General features: G+C 35.4%; 1 protein-coding gene across 3 annotated transcripts in view; it reads right to left on the reverse strand.

Annotated features, from left to right (window-relative positions):
* Positions 1-20,625, reverse strand: part of LOC149781821 (cytochrome P450 4F12-like) — a 38,913-nt gene extending 18,288 nt beyond the window's left edge. The window contains exons 1-5 of one of the 3 annotated variants that reach the window (XM_089935995.1): positions 20,367-20,625; positions 9,014-9,062; positions 7,921-8,080; positions 726-907; positions 215-339 (exon numbers count right to left, since the gene is read on the reverse strand). In XM_089935995.1, coding sequence (XP_089792121.1) covers positions 215-339; positions 726-907; positions 7,921-8,080; positions 9,014-9,062; positions 20,367-20,380 — 530 coding nt within the window. In that variant the 5' untranslated portion in view covers positions 20,381-20,625. Of the gene's footprint in view, positions 1-214; positions 340-725; positions 908-7,920; positions 8,081-9,013; positions 9,264-20,366 lie in introns of those variants that run through there. The other 2 variants (XM_089935996.1, XM_089935994.1) reach the window with 2 other exon arrangements.
* Between the last annotated feature and the right edge of the window lie 3,005 nt (positions 20,626-23,630).

Below are 23,630 nucleotides of genomic sequence, written 5' to 3' on the forward strand. Positions count from 1 at the left end.
ATAAATAAAATAATTGAAAGACAAAACAAATTGCAAACATTATATATATATATATATATATATATATATATATATATATATATATATATATATATATATATATATATATATATATATATATATATATATATATACATACATACATACATACATACATACATACATACATACATACGTGTGTGTGTGTGTGTTCTTTTTACATTCGTTTTTATACCCTTGTTTCTGGCAATCGGTGTGATATGAGAAGGCACATCGCATGATGATTTCTAGGGCACACGTTCGGATTGCCTGGGAAACCTCAACAGGATTTCCCGTATCAACAAGTGACGTCAGCTTCTCCTGCATAATACAAAAGACTAATCTTAAATAATGTTTTGTTTTTTTTTTCAATTTTAAGAAAAAATACTTTGTTTTAAAATGAGTGGTCCTAGTCATAAAGGTGAAAGCTTTTTTTAAAGATTAGCAGTTAAAGAACATTCTTTAACTTAAACCCTTTCTAGTCATCAGTCGAAAAAATAAAAAATTCCTATGGGACTAAATTTTTCGATCTACTGTTGATCGTTTTAAATGAAATATCCTCCACTTCGCAGAAACATTTTGTAGAATCTGATATTTATAAGCAATAACTGATTGACTGTCTTACTTATATATTTACTTAATAAAATCCTGGTTAATGTTTCTAAGCTTCATTTACGCTTTAATCTTTATCTATTACTAATACTTGCAATTAGTAAGTTCGCAGCATCATTGTATACGGTAATGTAGGACTTCAGGATCTCGGAACGGAATGCACATGTTAGCATATATCTTGCTCTTTCCCACTGTCTTCCCCCCGATGTCAAGAGACTGCCTCCTAACCAAGGTATTAGAAACCTGTACACGCCGCTAAAACCAGTATTTTTCTGCTCTGAAATATAATTATGTTTAAGTGCTCTTAATTTTGCTTCCCACATGTGGCTCTCCATTTTAGAAACTTAATACGAACGGAGAGGACAAAGACAGCATTGGTCCTTTGTCCTCTTGTATTCCTTACGATGAATAAAATTGTGTTCAGTGGAAAGTGTTAAAAAGATAACAAAGCGCAAAAGCAAAGCATGACGTCATTTCAGAATCATCACAATGACGTATTACTTCATCTAATTTCATCATTTAACAAAACCATTTTACCAACTTTTGGAAAACCCTCATTCTAAAACTACAAGGAAAACTTTGTTCTACTCTCGGCTTGCCCAAAATGTGTCTATACAAACAATTTTCAGCGACCTGAGAAACAAACGACAAAAACTATGCACCACAGCTATCGGCTTGCATCACACTAATATATAGAGGACATCAAATTGTTAATGATTTAATATGGAAGTTATGAAACACGTTGAATAGTGTCCAGCTTTTGCTAGCCTTGGACATTATTCAACGTGTTTCATAAATTTAATATTAAAACATTATCCATTTGAGATTTGTTGTATCACTTCGTTCATTCCGACAGACGGTGCACCTTTCTTTTTTTGTGCGTAAAAATTAGTCCCAAACAAAGTTGAACTAGTATTAACGTTTAAAAGTAGATTATACTTTACTTACAATCTATAAGTCAAAGAACAAGCGTACTTCCTAATAAACAGAATAGTATATGCTGACAAAATGCACCACAGTGGTTGGTTTACATCACACCGATATACAGAGGATCTCAAATTGGTAATAATTTAACACATAGTCCCAAACAAAGTTGAAATAGTAAAAGTAGATTATACGTTTTTGCTAACTATAAATAAAAGAAAAAGCATCAAATGAAAAAAACAGAACGTTTTACAGAAGACAAAATCGTGTTTCAACACAAAATGTCCTATGCGTGTGATATCACATTGTTTGATACGGTGCACAGTACCGGTTTGAGTTGGCCTACACAACACAGTGCCAGTGTTTACCTTGAAATTTAAAGTCACAACTAAACATTACATTGTTGCGCTATTTTTAAAAAAGAAGATTACTGGATGCAGAAATATACTCATTTACTGTAGTGTATTTGTGACCAAGTATCTGCATTATCTGATATGAAACATTAGACTGTATAGAAGACGTAAACAAATCTCTTTTATAGAGTCGGAGTTGCATCGCATATTTACCGCGTAAATATGCAGTGGTTGGATAGAGTTCTGTCAGTTCGGGAGACCGGTTTATGTCTACATTCTTCTGTGAACAAAGGTGAGATTTTGTTACTTCTGTAAGCTCACATTTAAACCACTCTTGTATATAAGGTGGATTCCATGATACACCCCCATCCCACTATCAATTGAACAATATCCGTACTTTCACTTTATGGAGGGAGATTACCGCCATAATTATATGCGTGTATTTTCGAATCTTCCTTGATGCATTATTGTACATGGCTGCTTGCAAGTGCTACTTTCATAATTCTGTCCATGTCTATTAATTGTATTCTTCATTGATGCAAATTGTACGTGGCAGTTTGATGAAAGCTCGTTAAGAAGAGTACGAGGGAATATATCATTGTCATTTCTGATAGTTACTTCGCTAAAATAACTAATGTTTCCAAGGTTATGAGAGATATCACTAAGAAGCATATTTCTTAAAAGGTGAAAGTAGATACTTACTTAAGTGCGTCAAAACGGGAGTGGAAGAAGATGTAGTGTATGCGTTTTTGTTTTTTTAAGGTGCTATAAATCACTTAGATCATCGAGAAAGCTCCTGCTGTTTTTTTTTTAGAACGATTACAACTTCGCTGCTAACGACACCGTAAAAAAGGGACTGAAAGAGTTACAATATTTACCGACACAAAATGAATGTCGTAATGCTCCGTGGGGTGCATTAATTATCTCTGGTAAAGGAAAAACTTAAGAAATTTAGAGCGCCGTCTGTCGTCATTTTGCCATGCTAATTTCTAGTTTGTCATTATGACAACAGATGGCGACACGAGTTTGACAACAAAGACGATACTGATTAAACTTAGTATTTACGTTGTTGCCAGGCCAAATCTGTATGAAAACAGCGGTTGAAATGATGTAATTGTAATATGGCAAGTTTATAAACAGAATATACAAAGCTTGTAATAACCGACACAGCGTTTGACAAACAACAGAATCAATTCAGTAGTTGGCAAACTGCAAGACACAATGACGCAGAAGGAAAGTAGATCTAAGCATTTGCAAGCAGCCATTTACAGCTTGCATCAATGAAGAATAGAAAATTCATGACTAAAATTATAAATATAGCACTTGCAAGCAGCCATTGACAATAATGCAGAAGGAAAGTAGCACTTGCAACCTTCCACATACAATTTGCATCAATGAATGATACAATATACATGGATATAATTATCAAAGCAGCACTTACAAGCAGCCGTTTACAATAATGCGTCAAGGAAGATAGGAAAATACATGCATAGAATTATGGTGGTAATTCCCCTCCATATTACTTGTTGTTATTGTTCTTGTGTTTTTGTGCCGTTTTTCATGTTATGATATGTTACACATGACATAACAAACCCCTGTAGGGGTAACTTGGTCATATTGAAACAAACGAGACAATATTTCTCCCAATTCCTTTCATGAATCGAATAAAAAGGCGATCAAAATGTTCACTGACAACAAAACATTCCAGAAAGCAGAGGTTTAAAAAAAAGTTTTCCCACTATCGTAACCAGTCAGTAACTAGAATACTGCACAATAATTTCATGGGCTTATTTGGACCAATCAGAATTACATAAATTGATATGTTTACGTGTTATAATAAAAAAAACATATGAAACTGCACACACTATAGGCAAACTGTTCCGACTATGTGATAAATTTTGATCTCGTCTCTTTTAAAATGTAGATAGCAACGAGATTATGATGTCATAATGTATTAGACGTCAAACAGATGCTAGGTTTCTAGACAATTCAATTGTTTATGCAATCTTTTCCTGACTGATATAAATTTTACTTGTCTATATCTTAAAGGTATGAATTTGATTTTTTTTCTGTAGTCTTGTTTACCTTAATCAACATTTACAGCGCCTTTTACTACCTCATAATAATTTTAGTGCGCCTCGTTTTTGTTTGACTATGTTTGTTGGGGTTTGTTTTGTTTTATTTTGGTTGCTGTTTTCTCCCAGGTCTTGGTTTCATGAGCGTCCGCAGAGTGAGGGAGGCGAGGCAGTTGCAACACCCACCCACACCACAACCGATTTCGTAATATATATATATATATATATATATATATATATATATATATATATATATATATATATATATATATATATATAACCTTTCAATATGACTGTGTCCCATCATCTGGAAAAATTACTTTGCCTCCTACTCCCACCCCTCAGAAACATTCCCGCTAACGCTCATTGCTGGTTTGGTTTCCATTGCAAAACGATGAAAGCAGGATCCTGCATTGTACTCAAAGCTGGCTTTTAACATACGCTCAGTCAGCGTGGACCTCACCAAACGACCCTTGAAAACAAAACCTTAGGACTCAAGTACTACATTATTATGTCAATAAGAAGACGGTCCCGTTAAACATTCACCTTTAATTGGGAGGCGTGCATCGATTGGTTTAAGAGCTGCCAATTTAGTCAATGTATTAAACGTGTATGAGCACCACCATAAATACCAGCCAAGCTGATATATTTTATCAAATAAAATGGTTAAGGTCACACATTACGTTCGTCAATGTATCCTATCTTTACAAATTGCAATAAACGACAAAACCAATTTTATTGATACATCTCGTTATAAATAATGGACGTCAGACTTATCCGACGCACACCACACCTAGCTGTCGCGCTAAGAAACATACCTAATTACGATTTCTGCATTGGAGAGTATAATTGGCTCCAATTATATATATATATATATATATATATATATATATATATATATATATATATATATATATATATATATAAGAAACGAAACAAGACATAAGATTTAATATACATACACGCTAAGTCCTGAAATATTATTTCGAAAACCGTTACAGGAAGAAAACAATTTTACTAGCAATGCTAACTAAGATCGTAAAATGCTTAAAATTTTATATCATGTTAAAAAAGTATATATTTTCAATTTACTATTTGCACTTAGAACTGATTTATGGATACATAAAGACGCACGCGCGTAACGTAGAAAAGTGAGGTTTTGTATTTTTTTCATCTTCTCACCCTGTCCATAACGTAACATACATCACACAAATTGCTTAGCTACAGTGTATTTTTAAATATTGGCTGCATCAAGCGGTAAGGTTCTCAATAAATTATATTTCATACAAGATTTTGTGCTGGTTATTAATTTGTCATTGTTTTGTTTTTATTTCCATGCTATCTCCAATACCTACTTTGAAGAAATTAATAAAAGCAGTGATGCATATACAATTAGATAAGAGATTACAAAAGCACTGGACTGTTTTTTTTCAAAGGCCGAATTGTGTACACTGTACTGGTGGTTGCACCATATCAGTGGCCATTCATGTCATGAACAAAGTGAATTTCGATGAAGAATAAATAGCTAAGTTCTGTCCTCACTTTTATTTCCCAACGAATCTACATGCGTCACTAGACATTGGGTTAAGTAGTGTGACATTATTATATGCTTTTTTTTTCTCCGTTAACTTTACATTGTCAGAATCGTTTAATATTACCCGATACTGAACTCGCGTGCAAATACAGATATTGCATTCACGTGCATAAAGGAACTACTTTCTATTGTAAACAAACAATGGACGCAGACGCCAACACTTTTGATTTGTAAACAAATCATGTACACTCGCGTAAGATGCGCTTTACTTTGTGGTTGTTTAAATTTGTTTCTGAATGAACTAAAACAGATGTTTCGTGGACTGCCACATAGCAGCTGCTTTGGCACATTCCGCGTTAAATTTGTTGATACAGTGTTTCGGATTTAGGCTAGCTACATTATATAACAGACGAACGAAAGGGTCCTTACAAATAGCATACAAGTGACAAGTAAAATACTGTCTTCTTTAGCTGGTGATAAGAATGGCAAAAAATATATACTTACATTTTTACATCTGAATTTCCTCGAAATGTAGTTTCTGAGTTCTGCAAATCCGAATTACATGAGCCATGTCAAAGGTTCTCAATCTTGATTACACATTTCGAAATTGTACTGTAATTTCGATGATAAGTGCAATTACATCCTCCTTACTTCACTCAAAATGAAATAATCATTAAATTCTATAGCGTCGCTTTGATAAATGCAATTGAAAGACTTCATATTTTCCCACATTATGATTTCAAACACTCAGTGACAGAAACAGAAACACATTTGCAGATGTCAACACGCTTCTCCCTAGCTTCTTCAATCCCATGTATTTCATGTGGAATTGTCACATATAAATCCAGTCATAATCACGAAATTTCGTAGAATCGAAAAAAAATACCAAAATATGTTCATTCCAGATCAAATGGAAAAGTTGTTGCAATAGGCATTCATGCACAATATGACTACAAATTTCAATTTTAACTAGATACGCCATTTTCTTTCGACTATTATGTCGAGCTCGCGATTAGGTTCAAATTTATATGGGCGGAGTTATGTGCGCAGTAATAATGTTGTTGTTGTGTAATGCTGAATATGCGCATGTGTATTTAGTTTGGAATGCGGCATACATTTAGTTACTTTGTTTCGTGTAGTGTATTTTGTTAAGATAATTAAGCATTAGGTAGAATTTAAAAAATTAGCATATCATTAAAAGGTTACTGCATTTGTATGGGAAAATATGAACTCGTTTAGTCGGATGGATATACTGCACTCCCAAGGTGGTGCAGTATTTCCATTCGAAAAACTCGTTCATAGTTCCCCATACAAATGCAGTAACCTATAATTCTTACTCTGCGGTCAGCCGCTACACCTGTTACGGTAGCTTTCTACATCCAGTCAACAAGGAGCTAGCACACGTACAAGTTACTGTTAAATGTCGCGTTTCGACGTTGCAAAATGTACATTAACTATTGAAATAAAATATGACATAAGTCACACATTTTTAAACTAAATCATAAAAGGTTAATTTTATTTAAAAAATTGGACTGAGAAACGCATTTGATGTCAGGTTCTCATATTATCACGTACAACTGGTCTCCAGCGTTATATGAAAAACTAACTATAATTATTTGTTTATTCTCCCATATAAACACTTATCATCTAACTTAAATTAAAAAAGGTATAATTACACTTGATGCATGCTTCAACGTTGCAGTATGTAAATACCTTTATCCGTATACTCAAACCATGACTATTTGAGAGGATGATATTTTGGGTGCTCAAAAATGCGTCTACACATTATTAAGTGTGCTTTCTATCAGTGACTTTTCATGCAATATAACGAAGTGATTTGTAGGAAAAAGGTTACTGTCTCCGTCATTTGTTTCGTGAATGTTTCATCAAGTACCAGCCAAAGAGTGACATTTTTACTTGGAGTCCGCCGCCACGCTTGTTACAGATCGTTACAATATCAACATTAAGGGGGAGGAGAATACAGTTTGACAAGACTCCCAAATCGTTACAGTATCAAATATCAAATGGGACGGGAATACGATTGGTCAAGACACCCAAATCGTTAATGTGTCATACCTCAGAGGGGACGGAACTACAGTAGGTCGAGACTCCCAAATCGTTACAGTATCAGACATGAAAGGGGACAGGAATACAGATTGTCGAGACTCCCAAATCGTTACAATATCAGACATCAAAGGGGACGGGAATACAGATTGTCGAGACTTCCAAATCGTTACAGTATCACATATCAAAGGGGACGGATCATTAAAGTGTCATACCTCATATGGGACGGGAATACAGTCAGTCAAGACACCTAAATCTTTACAGTATCATATAAAAACATATCACAACCAACATTAAGAGTTTACCTCCTTTTCTAGTAATGAGAAGAAGAAAAAATTACCTGGTTTTTGAAGGAATTGTCTCGCTATGTCAGGATCATAGACAACAATGGTTGGATTGAATGGACCTTTCCATAACCGGAAATATCTTGGGTACTTTTTCATGAGACTCATAAGAAAGTCGACTTTAGCGGGATCTCGACCTTCCTTGACAACATCAAACTGCAACATTGGAAAGGTGAATTAGAATAAAAAGTGTGACTGACGGAAGGTCATGATATTATGGCATATTTCACAAGCGGCATCCTTGCAAATCCTTGGATCGGAGGGAGTACAGTCGATGAAATTCATCAACCGTCTAGTATGAATTATGCGTCAAAAGACCAAGACAAAATTGATAAGTGGCATATTTAAAATCACAACGCAGTCAGAGATGGGGGGAAAAAAAGCCGAGAATGCACGTATACACCTACCAGATTTAGCTGATGTATCAGTGGGGACGTTCTTTATGTCAAATGAAACGACAGTAGATTCGAAGCTTTGTTTGATACCAAAAGATTAAGGACAGACAGATAAAGACACAGACAGTCACACAATTACATTGCATCGACATTTAGATTAGGGCCCACAAGAGTAATAATAGTTTTACTAATTAGGAGTCTTGCTGATTTTGTGATTAAGAAAATCAGCCAGATACTTGACCCATATTTAATGCGCACATTAATGACAAACGTTATTTTTATGACGTTATTTTTATTCATCTAAACTTAAAATAGTCTACACTGAAAATCTGCGTTTGACAATTCGATTACCTTTATTTCTGCCTCATGTCAAAATCACTAGCATTATAGTAAATGTTATCACAGTTTTCAAATATATGTGCATATACACAATATTACACGAACTGATAATCAAACATGGAGATGTAGCCTACAGCACATGAAAACCAAACACGCAGAAAGTAAGGATGAACGAAATATACGGTACATGAACTGGAACTAGGCTTCCCAATATTTTGGTGCTATAAAAATGATTCGTTGCAAAAATACTAGAAGGAAATAATTAAAAAACTAGATTTTGTAACTTTACCTAAATTTTTGGCTGAAGAGAGAGAGAGAGAGAGAGAGAGAGAATAGACTGATTAAGTTGAAATACCATTTGCATGTTTCCGTAAAGCCAGTGATAGTCCCTGGGCCCTTGTACTCTGTTAAACACAAAATGTATATTTTGGAACCAGGCAACGAGAAGAACTATTCTGTAGATAACATATCCGAATAAGGCAATAAATGTTGCATTTAGTATCGTAGAAATGGACTCAGTCCAGTTTCTAAGAAGACCGTCTGCTTCCATTATATTTCAGAAATTGAAAATGATTTTAGAATTTCAAAAATGACTCACTACTGGACAAACATTAAATCACGCCTATTTAAGATGGCTGATTTGCACTCTAATTCAACACGTACGCGTGTATTCGTAATGAAGAGGTAGTACACACATACTATTGAGCGTTGTTATTTCCATGTCAGTATCTGAGGCAACGTTGAGTGGTTTGTTTATTTGCATTCTGTTAGTTTATTCTACTACCTGTAATGATGTCAGCTTTGTCATTAGTACTGGTTCTTTGAACTAATACCCAGCAAAAGTGCAGAGGAGTGATACATGACAGAGGGTAACTATAATTATAAAGCCATGATCGTTACTAACTCCTTAGTAGACCATAGTAAATTGGATTCTACAAAATGAATAATTAAATATGGTCCAACAGATATGCATCGATATGAAAACTCCGCTAAAATAAAAATGTGTTCCTAGGACATTTAATGAGTCCAATCAGCAAGTACCACGCTTTATCATAAGTTGCTCTTTGGACTGTGAACAATGAAGTCGGCAGCGACAAACGGATGTACTTTATGGAAATTGTGGTGGTGTTAGGTTGGAGAGAGGGAGGTAAAATTTAGAATTCTGATATACATCGTACAGAGACATAAGGCCTGGACCAAGCACACATAGTTTGTGCAGAATTATATATTATCCCTCGCTAAAAATGCATACATTTATTGATCCAATCAGAATTTAGAAGTAAAATTTCGATAACATTTTTATTAAATTCCAGATATATGTGTCAAATATACGATGCTAACATACTGACCTGAAGTTTTATTTATAAAGCATCTAACTCACGAATAAAATCTATCACTGACGACAATATATTTCGACTGTTTTCGATTGCTTTCTCTTTTCCAGTACCTATATAATTGTATTACGTTTTGTGTAAGACAAATAAACTAAATATTGCTTCCAGGACACACATATATTACTTTACCATGTTGTGAGCATCGCAAGCAAGTCTGTCTTTCTCTTTCCGTCTCTCTTTCTCTCATTAATTAATGATGTTTTTTTCTATATATATTTTGGAGTATTAGAAAAGGAAAGAGAACTGATTAATATCCAGAGGTAAATGTACAAGAAATGTTATAGATGATACAGCTATCACAGTGCTGTGAATATATGCTCCTGTGGCAGAGGCTTTGCAAACGCCTGAAGTTTAAAAGCCAATTAATTTAATGTTCCTAAAAATTATACACAGAAGAGACAATTGGTTTTGCAGTTTCAATAATATTGAATCTAATATTATGAGCCAGAGATTATTGAATGCGTGCACTTTACCAAACTATTCACGATGTAAGATTATTGAATGCGTGTACCTTACCAAACTATTCACGATATAAAATTATTGAATGCGTGCACCTTGCCAAACTATTCACGATGTAAGATTATTGAATGCGTGCACCTTACCAAACTATTCAGGATGTAAGCTCTTGCAAAGTGTGACTATGGTTCTATAATTTATTAAAACCTCCTCTCGTCTGACTTCCGCATTAATAAAATGAGCATTTCCGCTAGCTGGAGGATGGTAAATGCGGTACATTATATATATATATATATATATATATATATATATATATATATATATATATATATATATATATATATATATATACACGGAAATCTCTCTCTCTCTCTCTCTCAAACACACACACACACACACACACACACAACAATAACAATCCTGAAGCTTGCCAGTAAGAGTACCCTTTAAATTATACCAACTGATTTGTTTGTTACTATGCTTGTATCCTTCAGTACGGTATCGAAATATAGTCATCAAGAGCTTGTACTTGATACAGTCTGTTATCCTAACGCATAAATGTTTAAGGACATTTTATTCTTTCTTGTTAGTAATGTGAAGATAAGACAAGAATAGCATATATTCTATAAATTATGACATTCCAGATATGGTTATATTCAGAACACAAGTAAATATTACAAGATTAAAGGCACACTTTATTACTGCCATCTTCCTCTAATATTTAAAAAAGTTTCTTCCATTTCATTCCACAGTGTTTACAGTTCCAACCTGACATAGTTTTTTAGTTTTCCATTCTGTGTCCTTGTAAAGTTAATTTTCGTCACCAAATTATCGAGAACCAATATATTTGTTTCAAATTATGGAATAAATTCTGTATTTGTATTACATAAAGTTAACGAGTTCTATTGGTAAGTATTGATTGTGGCATAATATTGTAAAAAGGATCGAAGTTATATCCAGTCATGTTTGTTGCAAGCATTTTTACTTTGTTGCACACATCCAGCAAGAAAAAAACGTGTGTGCCGCAAAAGTATTTCCATCACGATTTATAAAGGGCGTAGTAATTATCCTCACGATAACGACACTTTAAACGTGTATTTCACAATCAAAACGGCGCCTAACTTTAGCATGATTGAAGTTGCTGATCGAGAAATATAGCTTTGAATAGCTTATGCATTTTAAGCGTTTTCAGATTAAAATTTTATTAATTCAACTACAATAGTACTGGAAATGTTCCAGTTGCTTTGTGCTCAATTCTTTCTTGATGGGAAGGGGTGAGTGGGTTAGCAAGACAATTTACACTTCTCTTTGTATGATTTATTAGCAAGGAACAGTTTGCAAAATGGTCAACGTATTCATCATTGTAAGCCAAAGGCGAACATTCGCAGCGATCTTTCACCTGTGGCTGCCTGCGATAACATTTCCTAGTTTCTCTTGTACATGCATATAAATCAACGGAAATTACCTGTTATCTATTAACAAGCAAGCATGACCGGAGGAGAAAATCTTACTGATTCCTCCATTCAGAACGAAAGGCCATGTTGGGTTAAGGTTCTGATAACATTTTACTCGGGGTTACATGCAGCCACATTTAACGTGTTTGCCGCTGTGTCCAGCTTCTATGAAGTTTTCATCTGCCTTTGGACTCATATAAATTTGATTTCTATTCGCGTTCGATCTCATTTAACTTTCAGCCTTATAATCCATCTGCGAAATATTCTGTGAACGTACTATGGTTTAAATAGCAAACATTTGTTTTCAGTCAAATCACATTAAAATCCATCAAATATTCATCCTTATGATCATTCTACGAAACTTTATGTGAAAAATATTCTGATTTATACAGCAAGCATTTTTTTCTTCTATCTACTGGCTTTAGAACTCATCTAACGTTTGACATTATTATTCACAAACTGTTTTAAATTTTTTTAATTATTATCAAAAAACAATTTCCAGGTTTTCCCCACTGTTATCCTGGTTTAAAAATAACGACCTTTCATATGTTAGGTATGTGTTAATATAGCTTTCAATTCTCTTTATGTTGATGTATGATTTGATTATTGGGTGTAACTTATAGCACAATTAGTTTGGCCTCAGTTCAAATGTACACCCCTCAAAGTCTTCTAGCTCCTCTTGGTTATTTTTCACTTCCTGAACTTCAAAGCTAAACTCGATACAACTCCAGCCAATAAGTGTTTCCATATTTTTAATATATATTTTTTATTTCATATATTTCACTTTCAGAAACTACTATTGTCCAAATTCATTTTCCCTATTTCAATAACTGCTACAGTTGATGTAATTTGGACCATTTCAAATTCATTTCTCAATACATATGAGAAGCCATTTCGATCAGATGTCTGCTTGAGGCAACTCGTTTGTTTTTCCTAACATCACATACCAAGAAATTTCAATGACAACAGTACATGCAATTAACACAGAGGTCTATCAACATTCTCTACATTGTTCTTTTTGCAATATACGTACAATTACACCTTGTGCCAGTCCTGGTTTCAGAAGTCCGCAATAACTGTTAATTCAACTAAACGTAACTAATAGTGATTATCTGATTCTAGCAAACTTTTAGATGCTTACTTTTCCCTACCAAAATATATAGTATGTCCAAAGAACGCCCTTAAGGATTTTGAACATGGAAAATACAGAATGTTTCACTACATGTCAACACAATCATCATAACGAAATCATTGAATTTAATATACTCAGAGGTGGAATAAAACTGCCAATTGAACTGTACAAGGGATAGACAGAAAAGAAAATATAGAATAGATTGAATTGAAGTTAAACATTGTTTAAGAAACCTTGTTAAATTGGACAGAAAACAATTGTCGAAGAAACCTTCTTAAATCGGACAGAGAAAAAAGAACAACATAAACACTACATTTACTATCGAACGAATTAAATGTACAGGGAGAAAATTAAACATGTTTTAATTTTTTATTTATGATATTTTGAAGAAATAGAAGAAAGTTTGAAAACATGAATGATTTTACAACAGGTCGTGGAAGAAAAAATGGAAGAGGACTTCAAACAAATGGAGGAGGATGCCAAAGAAACCAAACAGAAGATGAAAAGTAAACATGTTTGAAGTAAGTCTATATCAAACTTTTTTTGCTGGAGTCGACTGTATTATTTAAAGATAGAGGTATGGGAAAAGCAACTAAATGTACAAAGTTCAGCTGCAAAGTAAAGAACCTTCCAGAATACAATACAACTGTATATCATACCAGCTATCACATTCTTGACATATGGTATATCATACCAGCTATCACATTCTTGACATATGGTATATCATACCAGCTATCACATTCTTGACATATGGTATATCATACCAGCTATCACATTCTTGACATATGGTATATCATACCAGCTATCACATTCTTGACATATGGCATGTCATGCAAGCTATCACATTCTTGACATACGGTATATCATACCAGCTATCACATTCTTGACATATGGTATGTCATGCAAGCTATCACATTCTTGACATATGGTATGTCATGCAAGCTATCACATTCTTGATATACGGTATATCATACCAGCTATCACATTCTTGACATATGGTATATCATACCAGCTATCACATTCTTGACATATGGTTACTTCATTTACACGAGTATGTGCTTAAATAAATTTCGCAGGAAACGGTCTGAGTGCAAAAACATGATAAAGATCATTATGACAGATCGTTAGACGCATGTCTAATTGTTAGTAGATAGCTGTTTAAAAAACATTAGTTCCTCGTCTAAAATGTAATGTTGTTTGAAGAAATTCTTGAATTGCTTGTACTATTCGCTATAGTGGATATTACGATAGACTATTTAATTGTTCATGGTTTCCTATCAAATAAAATAGTTCCGTGTGCTTTATGCTGTGCTTTCATGTTTCTGAAACCATTCCGGCAATATGTGCAACGCTCAAAATATTAATATCAAAGGAAACAACTGCAATTTACCCAGTTTTGCGTATGGATGATGTCTACTGATTTGTATAAGCTATTGAGTACAGTCATTGCTACATAGGTAAATTAAATTTTTCAATTATCTTTTTATTCGCTTTTTTCCATTTTTGTACTAAACGTTTGCTGTTGTTAAACATTTGATAAGAATATTGTTGAAGAGGCAAACTAGTCAAAAACAGTACCAGCCAACAAAAACGACATCACACAAACTTAATTAAATGTACTAAACAAAACAGTGAGCAAAATATGTAAGTACGGGTCAAATTTCTACAAATTATTGATATATTAAGATGTACATTAAAAAAAATTTTTTTCAAAGCAGGAACTTATTTGATGCCCCTTAATTCGCTGATTCCTCTCGAACAAATTCGTCGTGGGTCGACTAAACGCTGATCCATAGAGATGACATGTCCAAGAAGGATCCATGTCAAAAACTATTTAAAAAATCTTCTTACGGCATGCTTTTTATCCAACCCCTTTATCTAGCCGACACTTTTGTGAAATCATTCAACAAATATTCTTCAGACTTTTCCTGCAGTTGGAACATATTCCTAGCTAGACATTCCCGAAAAGGCGTTGAAATAAGAAAGTCTCTAAGTCAGAATTCAGTTACTAAACATATATTGATACAACTGATGCATAGTCTGCGTTTCTCATCCATGCACCCACAGGGTGACCCTTATTTCGCTGGTTACTCTTCAGAAAATTCATTAGGACCTCCTTCGTTGGTAGACTCCATCTCTTAAAGATAAAAGTCAAATAAGGATCAATGACAAAATTCTATAACGAGAAGACGTAATGTCCCAACTGTACACATAAGATATAATCTTCAAACAGCATGTGTTGTACCCAAAACGCTTTATCTAGCCGCCTAATTTTCTTCAAACTTTACCTACTTTTGGAACTGATCCCAAACTAGGTAGTTTTCTAAGAGGCGATGAAATCAAAGTCCTCTAAGTCAGTATCTAAGTAGTTCAATTTATTACTCAATTCGATCCACATTTTTGCGTGTTTTTCATAGCCGGTACCCATATGGCGCCTCTTACTTGGATAATTCCCTTAAACGAAATTCGTCTGTAACTCGCGGGTCGTCTCTATCCCCTAAAGATGAAAAGCCATAGAAGGGTTGATGTATAAAGAGTGGGAGTAATGGCCCAGATGTAAAGGTGCGATATATTATTACAGAATGTGTTCTGTTCGACTTCCTTTATTTAGTCGCGAGTTTCTCGACATCGGCTCAACGAATTTTCTTTAAACATTTTCTGCTGTCACAAAAGGGCCTTATTTCAAAACAGTATAAGAGACGTTGAAATCAAAATCCTCTAAGTAAGGTTCCCATGAGTACAAACTATTGATACAGTTTATTAACATTTGCGTGTTTTTTTTTTCATACCCGGTACTCCCTAAGGCGCCCTTTATTTTGCTGTTTACGCCACAACTTCACAACTGCACTTTTTCTCCTTATTCCATTTCCGTAACTTATCGATATAATTTTACTCCTTGAAAATTTACAACTCAAACACTATAGAGGGAACTATTTTACCTCAAGCTAGTCAAATCATGCTTTTAAGCTTCATTGCGCTTGTAACCTTGCACCATATCTACCATATTAACAATAACTCAAGGCGTCTCCAGACAACGGAACCGTCCCTACTGAATTACTCTTTTGTACAATATACCAGTCACCCATCACGAATACTGCAAATGGACTCACATAATCGTTCCATACAGTGGGGTAATAGAGACTACTGGGCTCCAGGGACACTTATGGGACTCTTGACCTCAACTCACTATACAATTAAATCATGCCATCCTGGAATCTCAACAACACTGCAATCTGTGACGTTTTCCCGTAGCAGTTGGCTAATTAGTCGGGCTGAGGACATCGACTTCCCAAAATCAACCAAGTGATCACTAAAATCTATGAAATACTTAAAACGGAGAGCTATATGCAAATGGCTGATGCTCCAAATTTATTACGATATCAAAGATGGGTATATTCAAAAACTGTATAAAGAAGGGACGTGTTACCTCAAATGTGTGTGCGGGTGTGTGTGTGTGTGTGTGTGTGTGTGTGTGTGTGTGTGTGTTTTGGATGTTTAACGTAGCTTTAACAATTGTTCAGTCATATCGCTACGATGTCTGTAGTGTGACAGTTTTTAGTGATGTCTAGCACTGGGACATCATGCCCCAGACATATAGCATGATGTCCAACCCAGTCACATTGTCCTGACACCAGGCCGACCAGTCCTAACACTAACCTCTTAATGCTGAGCGCCAACAAGCGAGACAGCTGTTAGTACCATTTTTGTAAGTCTTTGGTATGACTCGACCGGGAATCGAACCCACGACCTCCCGCATCCGAGGCGGACGCTCTAACCACTAGGCCACCGGAACGGTTTTATTGAAGATGGCGAAAAACAAGGAACTAGAAGAGCTGGACAAATATTTTGACACGCCAAGGATGGACAGAAGTGAATGGTTGTTCTTACAATGTTGCTATATAAAGGTGATGCAGGACAACCTCTCTGAAATACCAGCAGTGATAAGACAAAAATATCAATGGTTACGGTCGCTCTAGACGTAAGCTACAAATCTTCACAAAACTAGCATTACGTTTAAATAGGAAAGGAGAAGATAGAGGATACATTTTAAGGCCGAGAGGATATAAACCAATCATGCCATATGGGAAACTGTTAATTGTTATAGGGTTTAACGCCATTGTTCAGCACAAGATAGGCTATACATGGCGGCCAGTTCAACTGGTTGAGGAAGAACCAGGGAAAACACCCAAAAGAACAACCGACCCACGAGAAGCTACTGGTACGTTTTCTCAAATACCCACGTTGGCCAAGCCCGAGGCTCGAACCCACGCAGACATTGGTGAGATGGCAGTGATCCGTACCGGTGAGCGCTTGAAACCAACTGGGGTCAAGAAATTGTTAATAGGATCTGAAAGAGCAACAGTCAAAGAGCCGGAAACCATTATGAGGAAAATCAAAAAGAACAGCAGAATTGCATATATCGGACAAAACTCTTGAAATCCCATTAGAAGCCAAAACTGAGCGTTTTGAACAGAACTTCCAGACAAAAGTAACAAAAGCTAGAATAAACACCCACCTCCTGGATATGAATGGAATTAGAATTTTAGAAATAGAAAGGGGAAAACTCTACACAATGAAAAAGTATTCTTTCTACACGTATTTCTCGCTAAAACCTGGTACAGAGGATGTATACACCATAGAAAATGCAATACATGTGGGAAAGTAGGACACGTGCTAAAGAAGTGTCCAACACAACAAGATCAGAAGAAACAGGGGATAACTCGTATTAGTGAGTTAAAAATCTTTCCCAAACAGAGCAAACAACAGCAACAGAAAGAAGAACGCCAGCAACATAAACAGCAAGTAACTCAATAAAACAAAGGAGAAACAGGAAATGGCAATAGCAAACAACAAAAAACAACAGCATTTAAACAAGCAACAGAAAGAAGCACAAGAAAAACAACAACAACAACAACAATAACAAAAAGATAAACCACAGATCCAACGACAAAAGCAAGTAAAACAGCAATTTTAAGTTTGTAACAAAGCAACGTTACCAAGTTTTTCAGAGACATCACCTCCACCTCCTTTATACATAAATGTCCTTAACCCCACAACCACAGATGGATTCAAATATCAAAATCTCCACATTTAGAGACAATCATACATCTGAAGTATACATCTTGAACAGTGCATGACTACCACACATTTCCCACCTGCACATGACATTACAAATGCAATACTAAATAGCACTGATCTGCCTTTATCACCTGCATATGACATTACAAATGCATTGACATATAAATTAAATTTCCCTGCCTTCACCACCTGCATATGTCATTACAAATGCAATGACCTAAATAACATTACCCTGCCTTTACCACCTGCATATGACATTACAATTGCAATGGGGGGCCCCGAGTGGCCGAGTGGTCTAAAGCGCTCTCCGTTACGGATCACTGCCATCTTACCTCTGTCTGCGTGGGTTCGAGTCTTGGGCTCGACCAATGTGGTTATGTGAGAAAGCTTGCCGGTAGTTTCTCGTGGGTCGGTGGTTCTTTCCGGGGTTTTCCCGGGTTCTTTATCTACCATTAATACTGGCCGCCATGTATAGTCTATCTTGTGCTGAAAAAGGGTGTTAAACCATATAACAACAACAACAACCAATGCAATGACATAAATAGCATTATCCTGTCTGTACCACCTGTATATTACAATCGCTACAATGGCAATATTGTATTTATTTTAATTTACCAAAAAAGTGTAATCCATATGAGGCAACTGTCATACCTAGTTTTGTAAAAGAAAACGTTATGATTACGACAAATACGTAATGGTTGGCGTATAACCTACTTTTAAGACGCTATAATGAAAATAACATGGAAGAAAAGACCTGAGAAATAGTCTGTTTTATTCCTCTGAAAGCAGAGTAATGCATGGCTTGAACATGTATGGTCTATAGGAACTGATTAGTTCTCAGCTAGGCTGAACTTTCCGAGATTGAAGGCTTCATACAATTTAAACTGGATCAAACGCAGGCTATGAATGCATCAATGCTGGGAAAAGACAAACATTCTAAGCAGGGAGACATTATGGAAGGATGAGAGAAAATACAAGTTGAAGATACAATAAATCAACTTAATTTCATATGTGTCTGAGTGTAACCTGTCCTCGTCAGGGTTACTTTATGTTTCATGCAAAAACATCTCAAAATCAAATTTTCATGGTTCAAATCCATGAAATAAATATATTGTCACAACATCTGATCCTCGATCTTACATTTACCCTGACAACTCATCAAAACACTAACTTAATTTAAAAAACAAAACACACAAACAATGCAATATCATCTGGGTTAATACTCGATTCATCTCAACTTTTATTCCACAACCGTGTGTGTGTGTGTGTGTGTGTGTGTGTTGGATTTTTAACGTAGCTTTAACAATTTTTCAGTCATACCGCTACGATGTCTGCAGTATGGCAGTTTATAGTGATGTCTAGAACTGGGGCATCATGCCGCGGACATGTAGCATGATGTCTCACCCAGTCACATTATCCTGACTCCAGGCCGACCAGTCCTAACAATAACCTCTTAATGCTGAGCGCCAAGCGAAGCAGCTGTTAGTACCATTTTTGTGTCTTTGGTATGACTCGGCCAGGGATCGAACCACGATCCCCCGCATACCAGCCATTCTATGCGAGTTTTGAATGTCCCTTTTAAGAATTGTAGTCAAATAAATTGCTATGATATCTGCAGCTATGGTGGGGTAAACATGCAGCAGCATGTATCATCCAGTCCTCACACCAGGCCGACCAGTCCTAACGCTAAGGCTGAGAGCCAAGCGCAGGGGTTCGTTACAAAAACTTAGGAGTATCCGTCCATCTATCAAGGGATGGAGGGGGGTCTAACCTGTGATATTGTTACAGGTTAGACCCCCCCCCCCCCAATCCCTTGATTCATGGTCGGATAGGCCTAATTTTCTTTTTAACTAACCCCTATGGATATAGGGCTATGGCTTAAAAAAACAAGTTAACACGTTTGAACGAGTCTCATCAACTGAGTACAGTCGCGCACCTACCTTGGTAGCAAGTACAGCCGTGCTGTGGGACCAGGCCGTCTTGGGGGCCCGGCTTTGTAAATTTGTAAGATATGAATTAGTCAAACAAAATACAAGAATAGGTGGGTGGTGGATATGTAACATACTGTAGTCTGACTCTACATCCCCGTTTGTTTGTACCCCTCCCCCCCACCGATTTAAAAAACGAGAACGTTTAATGGATAAAAAGTGCACAGAACTAAGTCAATTGAATCATTGATGTATAATTTCTAACCTGAATGTGACCATAATGGCACTAATGCTGGCATTCCCTGCACCATTTCATGCTCAACGGACTTTCCATACTAACACGGCGCCATATTGCGTACACTATAGGCTAGTTTATTTTCCATCAGACGACATAATGACGTAGTCGTAGTTTATCCTGTTCGGCAATGCTGAATAACTGCGTAAATTACATAACTTTGAGAGTTTGGAATTATATCACTCTGCATACATCAACATAGAAATCAAACCGCTTGTTAAATCCACACAAAAAGCGTAGTTGTCATTTTCCTTTCCTTGTTTCGATATAGTAAATATCGGAAGCAGACGGCTTATGCATGTACATACGTAGTCGTAATACATCCCTTTGCTGAAAATGGACTTGTCCAGAAACTGGAAATGGATCCGGAAATGTCCGTCTATTGCACCGAAAACTTCCGTTAAGCTTGAAACGTGCATAAGATGGCGGTGTTAGGGCCACTCTACTCAGAGTCAGTTAGAAAATATAAATCAATGAATGAATTGACTAAGTTCCTTGCACTTTTTTTCACATTAAAGGTTTCCATTATTTAAATCGATGGGGGGGGGGGGCAGTACAAACAAACGGATTTGTATTATCGGACTATAGTAATACAATTTGTATAATAATAACAATAAGAAGAAGTACAACAATATTATCAAACCCCAACCATTAAAAGTCTTATAACGGTCCTATTTTTGAAAGACAGCAAATAAATCGAATGCCGTTACAAAACTTTTCACAATATCGTTACAAGCAATAAAGAAAATATTTTTTTTTCTTCTTATTGTGGGCCATGTCTCAATAAATCGATAATCGCCCTTTGAATATGTTTTTGTTATAACACTGATGCCACCTCGAATTCCTTTTTCGACAAAGTGAAACATATCTACATCAGTTAATAGTTCCAACTTTACATTACTGAACTCGAGTAACGCGTCCCAACTTAAACCAGGTGCTGAATAATACCAACATGGATCTAGTTTTCAAATACGTCATCTAACAATAGAACGTCAGCAACAATATATAAATCGTGATGATTACCAAACGTTTTGCAATCAGACTTGTTCCATATATCGTGTGCGTATCTGTAGTTTCAGTTACATCTGCCATTTTCAATTGTAAAGCTTAGATCAATCTGGCAATTCAGTTTCATTGAACGCAGACTAATCATGAAAAAACTCATACAGAAATACTCCTTTTTGTTTTAACAGAATATACTTTTCTCCGAAACGATTGTCCAGATTATAGAATCTAGTGCAACCTTTCACTAACTCGTCAAGTGGATATGCCATAAAATCCAGACTATCAATGAATTTTAACTTTCCTAACGTAACTGACATATACTTTTCAAACTTATTCTGAATGTCGGACCAATAATCAAGATGTTTTTGAGTTCTTTTTCACCTGCACAACCGTGGAGACATCTATAACAAAAGTGTTTTCTTTCTTTGTGTTTGTTGTATTGTTTTCCAAAAAGTACATTAAAGTTTTTCATCCAAGCGTAATGTTTTTGTTTACAGAACAACAGATTTATTGGGTTTTTTTTGAGACGCGGTTTTTGAAATATATCTTAGATAAACTTAATGTCGTTCACAAACTCCAAATACATTTACAGAAATATTATTATTTCGTTCCAACCTTTCTGTTTGATTTTCTGCAGCTAGAAAATATATTCCTTTAATTTTTTAACTTGTAAAATAAGGAATATATATGTTAACTCTTTCTCGGTGTGCCGGATATAATGCAGAAAGTAATGCCCATTGAAAACATCTATCATCTGTATTCTTTACATAAGTACAGCATTTAGTGTTTTTTATATTTGTTGGTCGATCCATGCACGAACTTGCACGTAACGAGCTGTATTTCATCGTGTGAAACAGGATCTTGCAGATCATCTCAAACTTCTGACCCGATCCTTATGCAGTATATTCTTCAACCTTCTTTCAGATTTCCTGATGAATTTTATCTGATACAATTTAAGATCAGTTCAAATCAAAATTCGTTTAGATTTTGTTGTAAAGTATAGGTCTGCAAGTTCTTTGTCGGTTGTTGTTTCTGTCATTTGTAACTTCGTCAATAATAGTGAACCAATATCTTTAGTCCTTTGTGTTTAAGTTCGCGTTTGATAGTTGGTTGAAGGAGATGAAACAAGTTCAACAAATGCTCTACAAATAGACTGGGATTACATATAGAACTATTAAATGTGATCTGTTCATTACCCACGACTGTAGTTCTAGTCTATGTTTAGAACATTTGTTCCTCTCTCATTTTGGTGGGGATAGAAGTTATATTTATGCATTTTTGGTAGGGATTTTAAAGTCTACTAGAGTGTAATACACATTATATATCAGAATGTTTATTTTGTCGCTAAATAACTCAAAAATGGGCATTAAAAATGCATATTTTAACTCAAAGAGAAGAAAATGAAGATAATGTGTACTTTTATCGACGTTTTCCGGAAAACGCTCCGGAAATATTTTGTATACTTCGGTGATAATAGGATTTCCGGAAGTGTCGTATTGTCGGCAAGTCCCTCCAGTTTAACGTATGTAATGAAGGCTGAATTTAGTGATGATTTAAGCGAATTTACGGCAAATTTGTCATGCTCATAATAGTCGTGTGACGAAGGTGAACTCCTAGAACGTAATGAATCTTAAGAAAATTCTGCTCGCTGAGGTTAGACATTACCAATTTAAGCCCGAACGAGACGAGAACGTGGACGAGGACCCTAAAGAGGACATAACGCTTGGGCTATTCATTTTAATAAACACTATTAACATTATGGCAATTATTATTATTATTCTTTCGTTAATGTTATTTCAATTTCATAATGAAAAGAGAAGAGCTCTAATATGGGTGAAACTTTAATGTCTTCAGAGCAGATTTGCATGTGAGCGTGGTTTATCAGTAACTAGTGGTGTTAAAAATTATACACGTAAGACTCAGACTGTGAGAAGTGTAGAAATAAATACTTTATTAACTTTATGACAAGTTTTTTGTTTTAAACGATGATGAGAAGCAGACCCCGGATGTATTTTGGGTGTCGTTGTTTACTACCCTCCACCGATAGTAAAACTGAAGAGTTTTATTTAAATAAAAAGTAAGTATAGACCTGGTGTCTCCAGATGTTCACACAGCACATTCAGCAAACATATATTTTCTCTGTGAGTCCAGTTGTATAATACTAATGACAAAGGAAGTATACATATTTATGGGGAAACAGATCTCGAGAATAATAATAGAAAATACATA

Source organism: Sinohyriopsis cumingii, chromosome 15 (genome assembly GCF_028554795.1).
Source record: "Sinohyriopsis cumingii isolate HCF-2022 chromosome 15, ASM2855479v2, whole genome shotgun sequence".
Taxonomy (NCBI): domain Eukaryota; kingdom Metazoa; phylum Mollusca; class Bivalvia; order Unionida; family Unionidae; genus Sinohyriopsis; species Sinohyriopsis cumingii.